General features: G+C 34.1%; 2 protein-coding genes across 2 annotated transcripts; one reads left to right on the top strand and one right to left on the bottom strand.

Moving 5' to 3' along the window:
* Positions 1 to 549: 549 nt before the first annotated feature.
* On the bottom strand, positions 550 to 9,505 carry LOC128993085 (uncharacterized). The gene is made up of 7 exons (XM_054416842.1): positions 9,440 to 9,505; positions 8,419 to 8,598; positions 7,743 to 7,943; positions 5,265 to 5,483; positions 3,753 to 3,885; positions 1,986 to 2,189; positions 550 to 803 (listed from the first exon to the last, which is right to left on the bottom strand). Exons 1-7 carry the CDS (start codon positions 9,503 to 9,505, stop codon positions 634 to 636), a joined length of 1,173 nt encoding a protein of 390 aa, XP_054272817.1. The 3' UTR covers positions 550 to 633.
* A 3,882-nt stretch (positions 9,506 to 13,387) lies between these two features.
* On the top strand, positions 13,388 to 18,096 carry LOC128991536 (triosephosphate isomerase). The gene is made up of 5 exons (XM_054414503.1): positions 13,388 to 13,647; positions 15,130 to 15,243; positions 15,747 to 15,841; positions 16,868 to 17,086; positions 17,529 to 18,096. The coding sequence occupies exons 1-5, from the start codon at positions 13,539 to 13,541 to the stop codon at positions 17,733 to 17,735; spliced, it is 744 nt and encodes a 247-aa protein (XP_054270478.1). The 5' UTR covers positions 13,388 to 13,538; the 3' UTR covers positions 17,736 to 18,096.
* The last annotated feature ends 295 nt before the right edge of the window (positions 18,097 to 18,391 follow it).

Genomic DNA, 18,391 nt, shown 5'->3' with positions numbered 1-18,391 from the left:
ATTGGACGAAAACTTGACATAAATCGCACAAAACTACATTTTTGGACGTTCGTAATATTATTTACAAAGTAGTGAGGCCATATTTTAATAAAGACAATCTCGCCAATCCAGTGAATACATTAAAATTACTTGGATCTTGATAGGTACTCTCGTTTTCCAGGAGAAGACAGCGTAAAATGCCGTCTTGAGTGTTACAGACAGAGGAAAAGACAGACAGACAGACAGAAATTGAGATAAGACTCGTTTCTGCTTATTTGATGTATAAGACGTATAAATAACCTAAAAATATATAATTCTGAGCAATGTACAGACAAAACTCTAATTTTATTTATATAGATGTGTTGCTAGCCTAAAGGTTAGTATCTCGGACCTTTGGTTCGAGAATCAAGAGTGGTAGGTTTGATCCTTGGTACGTCCAAAAAAATGTGGTTGGATAAAAGTGTTTGGGTTCCATTATTAAAAACTCTACTTTCATTGACACTAAAAAAAATACTGTATAAAAGGGCTCTACAATAAACCATCACAAACTTAAAATGCACTTTTTATGCCAATATTTTAATATGAAAAATCCAACACTTGCAATAAAATACATAAAAATATAAAAAGTTTAAAAAATAATATTTAATCACAGACTCATGATAGTTCTTCGTTTATTTTTACAGAAGTTAGATATTCTTGAGCAGTCAAAGGCCAAGGACTGTCTTTGCAGTTTATAATTACGGTTTTTTCAGGTGTCCAAACTAGAATTCTTCCTGGGTTCAGATTGGCTCCCAAAATCGCTTCTTCCTTATGCCAGAAAATACCTAAAAAGATACCAAAGCTATGTAAAACAAGAGTAAAAGTACCAACTATCCTGAAATAGTGCTGCCTCTCTTGGTCCTGAGGATTTGGGTTGGAATATTAATAATGTGTATTTACTGTGTCGAAACTGATTAGCTATTAGGACAATGATCACTTCCAATGGTTGACACATACAATATATAGCAAGAAAAAGCCAATTTTTAAATTCATTATTTGTTGATCAATTAGTTAATTGTTTTATTTGATCCAAACTACTGCTTTTTCTCTCCTTGGAGAGGCGAAAAATCAAGTTAATTGTCTTGTGAACTATTAAAATGCTTTTAACAAATGTTTTTAATCAAACAAGCGCTCGCCAATGGCAGCGAGCCCTGGGCAAAGCCCCGGCGCACCACCGAATCAGTGAACGCAATTGGCATTAAAATATTTCAGTCTGACAAATCAAAAAAAAAAAAAAAACAGCGGTGGTAGTACTGTGTTACCCCGAGAGAACTCTGAAACTGAAACACCCAAAGGTATAGGTTGGCCGCTTAGAAACCTCCTCTAGCATTGGTTAGCATTAGCGTGCAGGTCGCTTTCTAAGCGGCCAACCTATAGTAGCACTGCCTAGATCCGTAGTCAGTGTCTTTGTAATGTGGCTTGAAGAGATAAATCCCCGAAACCGGGACAAAAGCATTGCCAGACGGGATTCAACGGGAAATTTTAGTACCAACCTACACCAAAATAAAGCTTGCATTTTATAATACAGGCTGGCAACGATTATAACGTTCTTCGGTAACAATGGAGCTTAAAATAATTGCTGGGGACAAGCCATAAATGGCTTTTGTAGCTAAATTGACTGGTAAACCCGTCACGCACTCCCGTGAGTAGTTAACTGCGTGAACGTGTACAAAGCAACTTTTTATTGTTATAAAAAACAAGGGTTTGTCTTGTACTGTTCCCTTACAAGAAACAGGAAAACTGTCAATGGCATAAATAAAGACAAACGTTATTTAGCTGTAGGGTTCAAACTAATTCCTTTGCAACAACAACAAAAAACTGCCCAGCATATTTTCTGTCAAGTAAATAAACCTGTAGTCGATAATCACCATAGTAAACAGTGTTCACTGGTGTCTACACGTAGTTGTTAAAAACTTTAAAAATCAGGAAAACATTTGTCAGAGACAACGTGTTAACAGCAGGCCTACCTTTTACGCTAGTGTCCTCATTGAGTACAATCACGGTGTCCAGAGGAGTATCATCCACTAGTCGCCACACCCACAGAGTGTTCGGATATGAAGGTACGTAAGTAGCGAGGTACTGTCCATCAACACTGAACTGAGCCAACGCAGAATATATACCAGGCGCTTCGTCGTTATACAGTTCGTACAATGTTTCTGTTATTTTCTCACCTGAAATAGAGGTAAACTCAAGCTGAAATACTTAACCAAAAGTTTAATCAATCTATGCTTTAATAAAACGAGGTGTCGTGTCTGTTTTTTTGCGGCAAAACTCATGGGGCTGAATTAGAAACAATATTTTTCACAACGATTAGAATCCATTCAATGTCCCGAAAGCTAAGGCTTTAGGGAGTAATTGATTGGTCTCCATGACATAAAAGAATATCCACATTACAATGTTTAGATATACTTTAATATGTATAATAAATCTTCTGTCATAACTAACTAATTTAATTTTGTAGTCAGCTGATTGAACAGAAAAGATGTTTAGCAAACGTAATCTGTCTACTTCCTGAAGAAGTCCTATACTAGAACGAAATATAATTATTGTGTTGTGTATATATTGTAAGTGCTGTACGCTAATTTTCTATTCCAACCAATTTAATATTTAATCACTAAAATTATAGAATTTGCATTAATTATACTCAGGCAAAATATTGTCAAACGACCTGTGACCAATGGGCATACAATATGGAGTAAGGTTTTAAACAGAACGTTATTCTAAATTTTATTCTTCCATGGTATTACAATAAATATTCATAACATAGTATATTTTCTCATATTAACGTTGATATTTCGTTATAATGACTACTCAATGTACATGTTAAACATTTCGTTTGAAACATGCACTTGTCTTAATCAGTACCTAGTACGAGGGTTGTTTTTTTTTCAACCTCCGATAGGCTATGAACAAAAGACAAGTTCATATAAAACATTAAATTTATTACCAAAAGTTTGGTCCATTTATGGTTACTTTTTGACATAATCACCAAAGAGATTGAGACATTTGCTATATCTGTGCACCAGCTTTTTAATACCCTCTTCAAGAAAAGTGGCCGCCAGTACATAAAAAAAAACAAACAAAAAATAAAAAAACAAAAAAATGTCAAAAAAGTTAAAAAATCAAGAAAAAATAAAAAAAGGACTTTAAAATTTCTAGAAATTCAGTAAACAAATCAATAATGGCGAATCTGTGGTTTATTTAACCATTCTGCCAACTTGTTGAACCAGCTCATTACTGTCGTTTCAGATGACTTGGTTCAACAGTTTGACAGGATGGTTAAATAAACCACAAATTCACCATTATTGCTTTGTTTACTGAATTTCTAGAAATTTTGAAGTCCTTTTATTATTTTTTCTTGATTTTTTATTTTTTTGACATTTTTTTGTTTTTTGATTTTTTTTTGTTTTTTGAATGTACTGGCGGCCACTTTTCTTGAAGAGGGTATTAAAAAGCTGGTGCACAGATATAGCAAATGTCTCAATCTCTTTGGTGATTATGTCAAAAAGTAACCATAAATGGACCAAACTTTTGGTAATAAATTTAATGTTTTATAAAATATGAACTTGTCTTTTGTTCATAGCCTATCGGAGGTTGAAAAAAAAACAACCCTCGTAATTTCCATTGTGTCAATTAGAATTTTGCCCCACTGAATATGATGTGAAAACTACTTTGAAAATTCCAAAATATACTTCATTCTTCTATCATATAACTAGATACAGAAATTTCCTTACAGTTACTAACTTGTATGGAAGTATCATCTGGTGCTTTCAGTCTGTTCCTTGCTGAAGACTTGTGTATTATTGGATTGTGGATTAAAACCTCCGTCATGTCCAAACGCCAGGTCAGCAAATCCAATATTCTCACCTGCAAAATATAATTTTAAAAGGATTCAAAAATATGAAATGAAAATCTGCAGGGTCATTCAACAAAGAGGGCAAATCATCCAATTTAAAACAAACACATTTGAGAGGTAATATTTTAATTATTTAAGTGGAAAAAATAATGATTTGAACAATAATTGGTCTGTTTTAAAAATGGTGTAAGAACTGTACCAATTTGCAGTAATCTACATATTGCACATAGCAACTAAAAAAATCATCCACAAAAATGACCGTATTCAGCAGAAGACGACAAACTTAAGTACCGTATACATTCCAGTACTTAGTGAGAATGGCACCGGCACCACTTGAGTTTCAAAAACTACTTTTAATATTTATCGATGATTCGGATGCTACAGTAAAAACTTGGTGAAGTTATCTTTTATATCTACAGTATATACCCTAAGTGAAAAAGTACACAAAAAAGTATTTCAAAAAGGACCATATCAATGTAATAAATGAACAACCAAGCATTTATTCCAAAAAAAAAAAAAAACTAAATTAGAAAAAACCAAAGGTAGGTGACAACTTTATGATGGTGTTATAGTCTCCGGATATTTATTGGGCGATAAATAATAATATTTTTTCAAATACCCGTTTAATAATAATCCATGAAAAAGCTTCTAGAAACTAATTTTAGCTTTGAATTGAAGCCATCTTTAGACTGAAGATGGCCGTCCTACTTTTGTTATCTTTTGCTTAGTCTGTCAAATTTAAAAAAATAATCAGTTCAATTTACAGGACACAAACCAACGGAACTTGAGTCTAGGTTGCTTAGTTCATATGTTGCTCATTGGACAGTTAAAATTAGCTGATTTTAATGTTTACGATTTTGTGTCGTTTGTATAAATTTAAGGAAATACTGTTTTATATTTGAAATTTGATGGAATTCAGCAGAGAATGACTAAAATAGGACTTCCCTTTACAACCTGAAGATGGCTTTAATTTAGAGCTGAAACTAGTTTCACACAGTTTCAAGGACTACCTTAAGCAAGTATCTACACCATTTTAAAGTATTGTTGATATTTATACAATTTGTAATAGTAGTTGGGTGGTTTCCACTTCCAGGTTTTACATTATCTTAGTGTATATGGTAGACTGCATTTTGTAAGGTAGAGGTAGAACTAAAAACACTTTAAAAAAAAGTGGTCCAAAACTTCTCAAAATATTTCAGATATGCCGAGGATCAAACCATTAGGCGTACAATTAAGTCCTTGGTGCTAACAACTCGGCTAATAAAAAACTCATATCAAATAATCTTAAAATGTTCTAGGCATTTCTAGTTGTATACGCTTGTACAGATTCTATTGGCTTTAAAGCTGTTTTATTTGTTTACAAAGAATGAAAACGCAAAAACGTACACACCTTACAGTCAGCAGTGAGCACTGCAGCCACTCTTCCGCAGTCAGACAGGCAGACGCAGCTCACTGCTGCATCGTCTGCAGCAAGACTGCGTTCCACAGTTCCGTCCGCAGTCCACAACCGCAGCTGCAGCGAAGATCCTGACTGCCAGACCAGCAAACTAGCCGAGTCTAGACACCACAGTAGTCCACCGACGTCTCGGCTGTCATTACACACCATTCTCTGAACAACAGGGATACCTTGAGTAAGGGTAAGTTGTCGCTTAGTCGTAAATTATGAATAGATTAGTACCTACTAAATATACAGAGTTTTTTTTTTAATTATCTTAATTAGTTGTGGTAGAAAATGTGAATAATAATCCCTCAGATAGCTTAAACTTACTATCACCCAAAATGAACTTGAACCCAAAAATGTTATTGCACTATGAAATTCAAAATTTTATAGCTATGAGAGGAGTTAAAAAAAGTATCAGCCGAAGATTTATTTTCAAATTTCTTTTATTGTATTAGGTTAAAATTTAAAAAAATATGGTTGTTATATCAATTTTACAAATGAAATAGGACTTGGGGGGCTTGAAAGTGGTCATTTTGTCAAATGTTTATACATAGTAGGGTCTGGACAGAATATTGCCTAAATAATTTGTTAAGTTTCATATAAATTGTACTTAAAAAAATTGTTGAAATTATTTGGTCACAGAATGAAAAAAATAATATACCTGTCACTTTGAAATAAAATTAAAAATAGCCTACTTGGACATAGTTCATTAAAATATTTTGTTTTCTGAGGGTAACAAGGAAATAAAATATTCCGTAGCAAAATACATCGGCATTGCCTACGCCGCACTAACCACCGTGCTTAAAGCAGTCGGCTGCGACTTGGAGAACTACTGAGCTCGTTGCCACAATTCGCTTATTACTTTAATACTTTTAATTAAAATGGCGACAATACTAAGGTAGATATCTTAAGCTAAGTACGAATGGAGATGAGTGTAGGATAAGTGGCGCGATCTTGTAGTCGTGTTACTGACTAAGGCTGACATAGCTTCAATCAATCAATCAATCAATCAATCAATCAAATATTCTTTATTCATGTTTAGACAATATGTCTTAAATAGCGTCATTAAACTAACATAAAGAAAAAATTATAAACTAAATAATTAAAGTAATTCATTACAAAGGATCTATATAGTAAAACTAAAAAATGAGTGTTATTACTTAAACAAATTATAAAATTGATTACGTCAGAGTAAAACTATTTGGTATCTGGAATTCAAATGAACGTTTCGAAATTACTATTTAAAAATTCGTTGATAGAATAAAATGGGTTTCTTATCAATAAGTCTTTTAGTTGGCTTTTGAATCTGTTTGTATTATTTTCTTTTTTAAGTGAAATGGGTAATTTTTGAAGAAATTTTAATCCTGTATATGAAGGTTTTTTGGTGTAGAATTCTAAATTATGTCTAGGAAGGTTAATTTGAAAGCGTGTGTTATATTTACTTGCAGAGGATAATAAATGAAATTGTTTTGCAAAAACAATTGTCTCATAAATATACAAACTGTTAACTGTTAACACACCCAATTCAGGAAAGATATTTTTAACTGAATCTGTTCTTTTTAATTTCATGATCACTCTAATAGCTTTTTCCTGTTTTATAAGTATTCTATCCAAATTTTCCTTAGTTGTTGCTCCGTAAATGGCGATTCCATAAGATATGTGGGAATGAAATAAAGAATAATAGATTATCATAAGAGTTTCCAAGCTGCAAACCTTGGACATCAGCCGCAAGGCATGAACGCCAGATGATAATTTATTTACTACATAGTTTATGTGATTATCCCAAGATAGATTTTCATCAATGACCAGTCCCAGAAACTTTGTTTGGTTTACCTGATCAATTTTGTCTGTTTTTATAAAAATATTAGGTTCAAATGCTGTTTTTGACTGTTTAGTTGAAAAGGATATTAGATTTGATTTTGTTGTGCTGATAAGCAGATTTCTTTCATCCAAAAACTTTTTTATAGATTGAAGACTCCTGTTTGAGGATTTTTCAATAGTTGAATTGGATTTTCCTGAAAACAAAACATTAGAGTCATCGGCATACAGACACATAGATCCATCACTGACCGGGATCATCTCTGGCAACCCCTTAATGTAACAGAGGAACAAAAGAGGCCCCAAGATCGATCCCTGGGGTACTCCATATCGTAGTGTCTGCCGCTGAGATCTAAGCTTTTCAATATATTTAGTATTCTTTTGCTCTATTATGTAGTCCACTTCAACAAACTGTTCTCTGTTTTCTAAATATGAAGTGAACCACTGTAATTCTTTTCCAATTATTCCTAATTCATTTAAGATATTTAATAGTTTACAATGTGAAACACTCTCAAAAGCTTGCGCCCAAACAGCCTTACTGTGTTTGATGTTGAGGAAACTCTTGGACAAATCACTCATATCGAATTTTCTACATAACACATAGCTTACTTGAACACAATCCCAAGACGAATCACCGGAGTTGTATATGGTTATGGCGTATCCTTGAGTTGAAATATTGACGGTTGCAAAATATTCTCCGTCAGGGCTGAACTGAGCTAACGGTCGTCCGAGTTGGTCATTTTTCGCCCCGCTGATACTTGCTGCACAACACGCCTGCTCTGAGTTCACAGAATATATGTCAATAAACACCTGAAACATGCATAATGTCTTGACGACCGGAATCAAAACAAATCCTACTTGATCTTTTGGCAACAACAGCTGATTAGTGTTTTAAAAGAATAAGATGAATGTAATACAAAATATTATTGTTACCAATTATAATTATTTTTACCAACAGGGCATTTTCAACCAATATATGAATGAGGCATGTAGAATGAAGTGAAATTCGTCCTGTACTACTATAGACAAGACCATTTATTAAGGACAGCAGTGGGGTCCAGTTTTGAACCTTAAAAAACTACAGATTTTTCTGTGGATCAAAATGAAAATCTTTCTTTTGATTTCCAAGCGAGCCCTATAGCCTCTAAACTACCCAGCTGAGGAAGATTTATAGAATATTTAAATGGTTTTTGAAGTTAAACTTTTTTCCACTAAGACTGAGAATTCAACGTTTATAAAAGTACCTAGTACCTAGTAATTCTTCAACAAGTTTTTGTATACATACCGACAAACTAGAAAATACTGCCAAACTTTTGCCATCTGGACTCCATAAAATGTCAGTGAAAGGCAGATCAGAGTGTCCTCTAATTTTGGAGGTTTTCCGTTTCTTTACATAAACAAAGAATAGCTCTGACGAACTTTGGAGCCACGCGATTGTATCTTTTGATGGTGAATATTTCAGGTCCTGTAAAAATATTTCAAATTACAAATTAAAGCAATTTAAAAAGTAATATTTATTAAAACAGGTTTTTATTGTAGCCTTTAAGAAGGAACCAATACTTGATTTTTAGAGATTTTATATGAGTATTTACCGTTAATGCTGAACGTGTGTTAGAAGGCATTGAGTGTGTGATAAGAGTCTTGTGTCTACAGTTGTGGTGTTCAGTCAGAGTCCAAGGTCCTCTCCTCACAGTAATGAATGATATTGCACATTGCGTGGCAAATAAGTAAAGTACATTACTAATAAGTGTTGAATCGTCAAGAGTCAACTGTACTGCAGACAATTGTGTGAGGGCTATTCAGAAAGTAAGTAATTTGGAATCAAATAAAAAGTTTGTACGATAACAAAAAGCAGCTAAAACACTACTTTTTTACACAGTCGCCAAACAAATTGAGGTACTTAATTTGTGAGGTACTTCAATACTATTGAGGTACTTAAACCATCAAATTGGTACAAGCTTTGAAATTTCTTTGTCGTAGAATTCCACTGCCTGCAAACTCAGCCACCTGCTGACATGCAATCGGAGTTCCTCACTGTCATCAGAGTGCTGTGTTGGGAATCAAGTATTAATTTTGGACGTCAAATTTAGTTTAACCAGTTTGAAACTGAAAGTGCACTAATAAAAAAAAAATGTAACTCATTTTTAATTATTATTATTTCTTTTATCTAACAGGGGAAGGTCGAGGCCATAAAGCACTTCATCGGAAAAGTAGAATTAATGCACAATTTCTAACTCATAACGTTGTCTCCTCACAAGTTGCACAACTGCATCTCATAACTAACAGAATTTTCAATTGCTGCACACTTTTTCTGTAATGTCACAACAACGGACAGCACAACGACACTTCCGCTGTGACGGCTGTACAGTCATTGAGGCCAACGTGTCTGCACGAGAAAGAGTGCAATCAACATCAGACGGAAACGTTACTTATTTCTGAACATTCCTCGTAGTAGCCTACCAGAACTGACACGAGATAAGGCTAAAACGTGTGCTTAGTCTAGTTATCATTTACAAACAGAAGTACCTTGGTTTCAGAATTTCCCTTGCATTTGTACAACAGCTTATTTTTGGAAACATTATAAACCATCAAGAATCCATCACTTACAAACGCACAAAAGTTTCCATCATCAGTAACTGATAAATTATGCGTGGGATGTCTTTCCATTGGCTCTGAAACAAAACTTACGATGTAGTGCTAAGATTGTCATTGTACTCACTTATTCTGTAAATATAAGTATTTTTTCATTCATTTATTCAAACAGAGCATAATATGTAGGCTAACGCTAACAGCAAATCAAATAATTTACGGTAAGAAATGTTATTCATACCTGTCCATGCAGGTGTTTAACCAGTAAAAATAATTTTATTGGCTAGGGCAATTGGCTCTATTAACAAGTGATTCGGAATTCCCAGATAAAAAGTCAGATTTACATTTAGGAACTTGTATCTCTAATTTTGAAGATAAATTTTTTTTATAAAAATGACCGGGGGGATATGGAAAAAACAATTTGTGATTAGGAATTGAATATGGAACTTAATAGATAAAGTTTTTTCATAAGAAAAACAGCCTAAAATACCCTAACGAATATTTAATTCCTCTAAGCAATCATATGATTAAGTTAGTGTGGTGAGCAGCCTAAGTAGTGAAATAGTGTTAGGCCTATTATCTAAAACAGGCAATTTAATAAGTTAGTTTCGTATTAAAAAAATAAATAACTTAGTGATTTAAAAAACAGTTTAATGTCAAAAATAATTTAAAATAAGCCAGAAGCCTAATCAAATAATCAATCAATTATGAAATATAAATAGTGATTGCAAACTGAGATAAAGTTCAATTCTCAGTTTGGTGCTTTGGACTGACTTTCAAGCAATCACAAGAACAAGGAAAGCTAGTTACTTACAGGTAACAATGTATTATTAAATCAGTTTTATTTATTTTTAACAACACAAATTTAATAGTAAAGTTTTATATTTTCTGTTTTATTTTTTCACACTATAATAGTTGGAGGACACTTGAAAATGCTATAGTTTGCAAGAGAGGTTGTCTTTTTAATTTGGCATGATTACTCTAGAATGTTGGGTGTGTAAAAATTGAACAATAATGTTTTAATTCAGCGCATTCTGTCAGTGAATCATTCTAACCGTGTTCATTTTAATTCTAAAACAGTTGTTTATACAATTTTAACTATCAGTGGAGTGTCTACTTCAAGGTAGTACATTTATATTTATTTCTTAAAAGTTACTATAATTTTAGGGCCTATCTAACTTATTTATATATATACCGTATTTAAAGTTTGTATGCTTGAATACTTAATTGCATGGTTTTTAAAGAAATGTGTTACGTACGATCCTTGAAGACACAGAGTGAATTTAAATATGACCTCTTCTCGTTAAACTAGATAAAAAGAAAATATTATTGACATTTTTTATGTGATGCATAATTTTAGCAGCACCAATGGCAGAGTAAAAACTGTCATTAAGTTACTCCAAGAAATTCCAAAACAGGGATCAGCCCCACACACCACAAACAACACACCACCTTCAAACTAACTGTGACAGAATGCAGCGCCGTCTTAGGCCTACACCTAAGCAGAATTGTAAGTAACTTGTCCAATATATGGCTTGGTGCAAAGCAATCAAAACATAATTATTTTCTTAAATTCAACAGGGTACACTTCCATATCTGTTGGCACAAACAACCGAATGAAAATATCGATTGTTCTATATATAAATTCAATTGTTCGATATATCGATTGTTCAATCGATATATCGATCGATATTTTCATTCGGTTGTTTGTGCCAACAGATATGGAAGTGTACCCGTTCAACAATGTGGAGATTTTTAACTAACTAGTAAAATAGGATGTATAAAACTGAAAGAAAAAATCTATTTTTGACCTCGTTTGTTTTAAATTTTAAGGATTCGTAAACAAAAAAGTAGGGTGGTTCATGAAAAAAATGGTTAGGCCTAGGTGCATTAAGTTACCATTTAATGAAAAATAAAGGGGAAAGCTAAGACCAAGCCATACAGTAGTTCCTGTTGCTGAAGCATTATCTTTCAAAATCCTACAAGGCCTAGGAACTCTAGAAGGATGGTTCATTTTTACTTACGATGTGACAAGCAATATAGGCTAGTCTAAGACTTTTAGACCTCCCTTGATTTTTTATAAAGTTATTAAACAACCTAAGTTTAGCTAATGAACAACAAAGACCTCTACAGTATTAGAAATGTTAACATTCTAACATGTTGTTGTTTCGTCCTAAAAACACGAAGAATAAATCAACATTTATTTGGCAATCAATGACTTACTTGTACAGTTACAGCAGTTATTAATTTACACTTGATCAAACGCTAACTCTATCAGATCAATTTTCTAGAGAATACAGAGAAACTATATAGCATAGCGGGATTTTTCGGTTTTCAAGGTTAGACTTTTGACTTTGGTTATGTTTTCGTTCGAGTTTAATTTAATTTATGCAAACCCCGCGCGGCGCCAATTTGTTTTTCCGGTACTGCGTGGTACTGGTTTTGAGGTGGTATTTTGGCTTTGTCTTTCCCCATGAAACTGTGATTTTTTCTGAAATAATTAAATATAGAACTATAGTTCACGACATTAAAATAAAAATGTATTTTGTTCTCTAGGCGTGACATTAGGCAATGTTTTGTGGTAGTATCAATGTATCGGGAGTGTATAAACAAACAAACATATATATTTGTTTCGTTTGCATATATAGTCATAACACAACATTTCTTATAATAGGATGAGAACTTGCAGAATCTATTCAATGTTCTTGCGGGTGTGGATAATTTTCATTGAGCTAAAGATGCAACCATCGACTAACCAGTAACCAGTATGTGATTTTACCTCCACAAACTAGATATTAGATATATATACTGTACCAGAAATAAAACTGATATATTTCCAGCCCAGGGGTTATTGTGAGAATATTTTCCAAATTGGCTGGTCCTTAAGCTATATGATCATATGCTTATCCAAAGTAAATAATTCAAGATTTTGTTAAAACAACACTACAGTATTAATTTATAATGGGTATTACCACTAATTTAGCCATATTTATTCGCTGTAAGTTGCTGCTGCAGTTTAATTAGCGTAAATTATTTTAGTTTTAAGTAAAACAGTATTAACAGTAAACAGTAAGCATATAATGAATGAATGAATGAATGAATGAATGATTTATTCCGTCAAATTTGCTACAAAGTACAATATTACCTTTTTACTATCATATTAAGTTTACAACATGAAACAATCAAAAACAAAACAAGAAATAACAAAGTTGTGAACTTAATGTTGAATTATACTAAACTAGCAAAACGGACATAATAAACTTTAATTTTGTAGCTAGTTATAATTGAATGGTCTTGTGGAATCAGCAGACATAGGCGAACTCTGCCTGTGCGTCTGCTGGGTTGCATATAATCTTTAATGACCTAAACTTGTTTGATTGAAGATTCAAACGGAGATTGAATAAAAAACGGAAAAAAAAGATTTTTTGAATTTTCCTTGAGGATGAATGATATGTGTATATAGTCAATGGTATTAATCACAACTCCACAATTTTAATCTTTGAATAAAAAAAAAACAACCTGGTTCAGGTACATTTGAACTCTATGGAGTATACTCTTTGCGAGGTTATCAGTATGTTGTAACATCTGTCAGTCATCAGTAAAGGTCAAACCAAGGTCACTGAGACGCCACAGCCCGAGTCCTAGGTCCAGGTTCATTCATTCATACCTCGACCTTGTAACCTTGTCTTGTCTCAGTCTGACTGACTGTCGTTCACTGCCATTTACTGATAAATTATCTACTGTTCAAATTTTGCTGTTATTGAGGTTAGAAATTCTAACTTAAAATCTTTTACAGGTGTAAGTAACTTAGAAAACATGGGTAGGAAATTCTTCGTTGGAGGTAACTGGAAGATGAATGGAAACAAAAAGGGAGTTGATGAAATAATTGACTTTTTGAAGAAAGGACCTTTAGACCCAAATGTTGGTAAGTATCTAGGGCCTACGCCTATACTAGTTTTAATTAGGTCCTTACATTAATTAGAACCTAGGCCTATTATGAAAATACCCCCGCTGCAGCAAACCTGCTGACTAAGCGAATTTCCATTTCCTTAAATTGATTTTCAATGAATCTATTAAATTAACATTTATTTTTAACGAGTAGCCTACCTAGGTTTGCTGCTACAGGGAAACTAATTAACACGTTCGTTGCTGACCGCTAGATGCCGGGACGGCGCCAGGAGCTGAACTGACGCTCGCCTGCGTAACATTGCCGCCGATACACTGAATTAATGTAAAAACAACAGTAGTTATTCTGGATGGCAATGTTCTGCAATAAAACTGGCTTTGGACATAGTACTAAGTGATTCTGATAGATAGCAGCACTACCCAGGATGCAGTCGGTAAAATAGTGTCGCTATCTAGCAGGAAAGAGGTGGGACAAAGCCCTGTTCTATCAACCCTGGTGGTGATTTTGGGAAACTATATTTTTTATTGTCACATAAAAGTAGGCCTACGTCCCCACGAGCTGCAAAGAAATATAGGACACTCGTGACGAGCTGGCTGATCCATGGAAACATTAAACAATAATGAATGGTGACGTTCCGGAACGTTCCTAGCTCCTGGCGCCATGGCACGGCTGACGTTCCGGAACGTCCGTAGCAGCAAACGTGTTAAGTGTGTTTTTATTAACCCTTCCAGGGCTAAATTAAATGAAGGGCTGGAGCTTAATTATTTTTTTCCAAAAATTAAAAACTAAAGTGGTTGTGTTTTGTACTTAATTTATTTCACTTGAAATAATTCATGGATCATAAACAGATAGGGCTGAACTAATTTTTGTACAAAAGTTATGAAGAAAATATAATTTGATTTGACAGATATCCGTCTTTGGCCCACAAAAAACATAAGGTGGATGGATATATCCGTCCGTCCCCCTTAGTGATAATCACAAAATATGAACACTGCCAATAATCTTGAGTAGGTAGCCTATTCTTGTGTGTGTTTTTAAGTCTTAAACTGACGAATTGCAGCTTTATTAACAGAAAGATCAGATATCAAGTAAAATCACTATTACACTGTAAGTTACTGGTACCTTTATGACCAATTTTTACATCAGAGCATGTAAAACATTCACGTGTGAGGCGATCGCCGCTAAGTTACTTAGTCTTAAACTACCAAACAAATTTAAGTAGGCCCTGGTGTTCTTTACTGGGAAAATGATGCAACCAGTTCTCAAATGTTTCCTACTTCCAACGTTTAGACTAATTTAGTTGAAGAGTTATTACTAAGTAGGCCTCTACAACAAAACTGTATGTATAAAATAGCTTGTTTGGTTAAATGATCATTAACTTTAAGTTTTACTGTACGGTACTTATGAATTTAAATGGCTTGATATAGGACTTTTTGCTTTAAGGTATCTGCTCTATTTTTGGATCGGGACTGTATTTGTTAAAACCCTATTCTTTTTCAGAGGTTGTGGTTGGAGTACCCGCTATTTATTTGGAATACACAAAGAATAACCTTCCGGGTAATGTGACAGCTTCAGCCCAGAATTGTTACAAGGTTCCAAGTGGAGCATTTACTGGTAAAAAATATTTAACTTATATAAGTATTCGTAGGATTACTTATTACCAGTATTCCAGTGACAGAGCATCTCGACACCCAGGGCAGGCAAAACTTATCCCCCCCCTTTGATATCCACATTCGCAAGCCAGATATTGATCATTTTCTCCTATACCGATTTCATCAATTGATACCACACCATAAAAAGCGATCAAATAGTGTTTAAATGAATTTTACCTAATTATTCAGTAAACTTACCGGTATATAAAATTTATGTTATCAAAATTCACATGAAATTTCTGGTTTCTTGGTCGGCTGGACTTTCATGATTGTTTTCCCACTTAATTGACTTTTACAAACATCCACCCAAACCAATTAGGGTCTATAGGTAGTGTGGTTATTTTTTATTGTAGGAAGAAGACAAACTTGTTAATAAATTGGTTCCATGATCAAGGTTAATAGTAAAACTAACTTACCAATCAGCTGCATGTTAATTTTCAAGTTTAATGATAATAATATTTTTAGGAGAGATCAGCCCAGCCATGATCAAAGACGTCGGTGTCAACTGGGTTATCATTGGACATTCCGAAAGAAGAAACGTTTTTGGAGAATCCGATGAGGTGTGTTGCAATATTTTATCACTGTCACCTTAAAATGTCCTCTCTACATCATACCAAATTGATTGGCAAACAGAGATGTAAATTACCACTTTTCAATCATCTATTTCATTCTTTTATTAGATTACTCTAATGAATATTCAGCTACATGTTATCTCAACACATTGAGAGTGATATACAGGTGCGGCAAAAAAACTGATCTATTTTATGCTGCACACTGTTTAGCAACAGGTCGTCTCAGAATGGTGGGGTTAGGCTCGTAATAATTCAGTCATTGCAAATCGGAGGCAGTTCCGTGCATTCTTTTAATTAGGGCGACATGGATTCCATCAAGTAGCACAATCACGTAGTCACAACTTTAAGAATAACAGCTTCTGCGTTAAAAAAGAAGCTGGGCAAGCCGTCCAAAGCAGATCACACGCCAGACAACTAATATTCAATAGAGTTTGTGGTACTGTAGAAAAAAGTCATTGGAGGCCCGCGCGAAAACAAGCATCTACTTGACCGCCTGTTACATTAATTTTGAGGTTCGATCTTAAATCATATCCCTACAGATCAATTTGTATTAATCTGTTTAATTTTGTTGACTATCTATACAGATAATTGCGATGGAACCTCCCCATGTCGACCTAATTTAAAGAAGGCATGGAAATGCCGCTGAGTTGCAAAGACTAAATCATTACTGTTTTTAAACGACCATAACAAATGCACGTTGCTCAGGTGACCACTGCTCTATGACTATTGACTACAGATAATGGCATCGTAGGTTTTCCAACAAACCTACCCCCACCACCCTCAGACGACCTGTTGCTGAACAGTGCGCTGCAGAAAGTGAATAGTTTTTTTTTGCCGCACCCTGTACATTAAGATATCTCATGAGGAAATATTGTCACTATACTACTGTTGAAAAATGTCAGAAACGTGTACACTATTTTTAAGACATTTTTACTGGAATCTCAAAACTGTCCCAATGTTAATAAATTTACTTTAAAAAAATTATAACTTAAATTATGATTATTTCTGATGTAGTTGGTAGCGGAGAAGGTGGCCCATGCGCTGGAACAGGGACTGTCCGTGATTGCGTGCATCGGAGAGAAGCTGGAAGAGAGAGAAGCCGGACAGACTGAAGCTGTGGTGTATCGTCAAACTCAAGCCATTGCAAATAAGATCAAGGACTGGTCAAAGGTCGTCATAGCTTACGAACCCGTCTGGGCAATCGGAACGGGCAAAACCGCAACCCCTCAACAAGTGAGTTAACTTTCATAGCGGCCAATTACATTTACATTTTAATATATATGAAATGTGCCTGCTTTCAGTGAAAATAAGAATTTTTAATAGTTTATTTTTTATTATAACATTTCTAGAATCAGGTGGTTTTGGGAGGGAGAAGCAATTTTATCTTATGGCATGCAACGGGTATTAGACATGAATCTAACTGTTATTATTTATAATACAAAGATCTTAAAGTAAAAGAAAATTCGTGGACTATTTCATTAATGTAATTTTGTTTTAAGGTTAAGCCTGCATTTAGGCCTACATAATGATTTGTAAAGAAATATTCTTCAATTTACTTTTCTAACACTGAGTTTAAAGACTGAGTAAGTTATGGGCATTTAGAATTTTGGTTGTATTGCTTAATTGAACTGTTGCCTCTTAACAAACTTTTTTTGTTTCTGATTTGGTGTTATAGGCTCAAGAGGTTCACTTGAAACTCAGACAATGGCTGAAGAACAAAGTTTCCGACAAAGTAGCCGAAGAAACAAGGATCATCTACGGAGGCTCTGTGACAGCTGGGAATGCCAAGGAACTTGGAAAGGAAGGCGACATTGACGGTTTCTTAGTGGGAGGAGCCTCTCTAAAACCTGACTTTGTCACTATCGTCAATGCCAAACAATAAACAAAAGACTAAACAAAGTTGGAAGTACAACATCAGAACAATAATAACTTTAGGGTTAGGCTATAAACAAACATGTTCCAAAACTGTTTCTATTTATGAAAGATAGTCAATTTATTTTTGTTCAGAGTGTATATAGTTATATTTTATACTTTTGCCATCTCAGGTATTATACTTCTCTGATGAAATTAAGCGTTCCATATCAGTTTGTTGATCACAAATGAAGACATTGTTAGTTTTTTTTTAAGTCTATAAAGTTAGTATGGTTTATTGTTTATGAAAAGATATAATGCGATTGAAAATGAAAATTTTAAATTTCTATATGTATTGATGTTATTGAAATATATATCGTTGAAGCTGAAAATGTGTTTCCATGATTTTAGCGCCTGATCTGTAACGTTAACTAATGGGGGACCACTGGGAGTAGATTTCTGGTGGTAGATTTCCGAGGATAAAATTTCGGTGTCAGGTTTATTGGAATTTTGATTAATTACAACTGTTAAGTAAACCATGAAATGTGAGTTGATTAAAATAAATAATAATTTATCCGTCCTAAAAGTTCACGGCCGGAAATCTACCCCCAGACATGTGACGTCATAATGACGTAGGCGTTTTTTCATGAGGGTAAATATCCGGCGACCCTTGCTTCTATGGTATTA

Source organism: Macrosteles quadrilineatus, unplaced genomic scaffold, assembly GCF_028750875.1.
Source record: "Macrosteles quadrilineatus isolate MER2022 unplaced genomic scaffold, UCM_ALF_1.0 Scaffold_4__1_contigs__length_99947679, whole genome shotgun sequence".
Taxonomy (NCBI): Eukaryota; Metazoa; Arthropoda; class Insecta; order Hemiptera; family Cicadellidae; genus Macrosteles; species Macrosteles quadrilineatus.
The sequence above is the reverse complement of the archived record's forward strand: the minus strand, read 5'-3'. Positions and strand labels throughout refer to the sequence as shown.

Excerpts from the sequence above, each read along its gene's own strand:
- LOC128991536 (XM_054414503.1), top strand. The coding sequence starts at position 13,539 with ATGGGTAGGAAATTCTTCGTTGGAGGTAACTGGAAGATGAATGGAAAC. Across the intron at positions 15,244-15,746 it reads TCCAAGTGGAGCATTTACTG|GAGAGATCAGCCCAGCCATG; the intron begins GTAAAAAATATT and ends TAATATTTTTAG. Across the intron at positions 17,087-17,528 it reads AAACCGCAACCCCTCAACAA|GCTCAAGAGGTTCACTTGAA; the intron begins GTGAGTTAACTT and ends TTGGTGTTATAG.
- LOC128993085 (XM_054416842.1), bottom strand. The coding sequence starts at position 9,505 with ATGACTGTACAGCCGTCACAGCGGAAGTGTCGTTGTGCTGTCCGTTGT. Across the intron at positions 5,484-7,742 it reads CGTCTTGGGATTGTGTTCAA|AGAATGGTGTGTAATGACAG; the intron begins GTAAGCTATGTG and ends CCTGTTGTTCAG. Across the intron at positions 804-1,985 it reads TGAGGACACTAGCGTAAAAG|GTATTTTCTGGCATAAGGAA; the intron begins GTAGGCCTGCTG and ends GTATCTTTTTAG.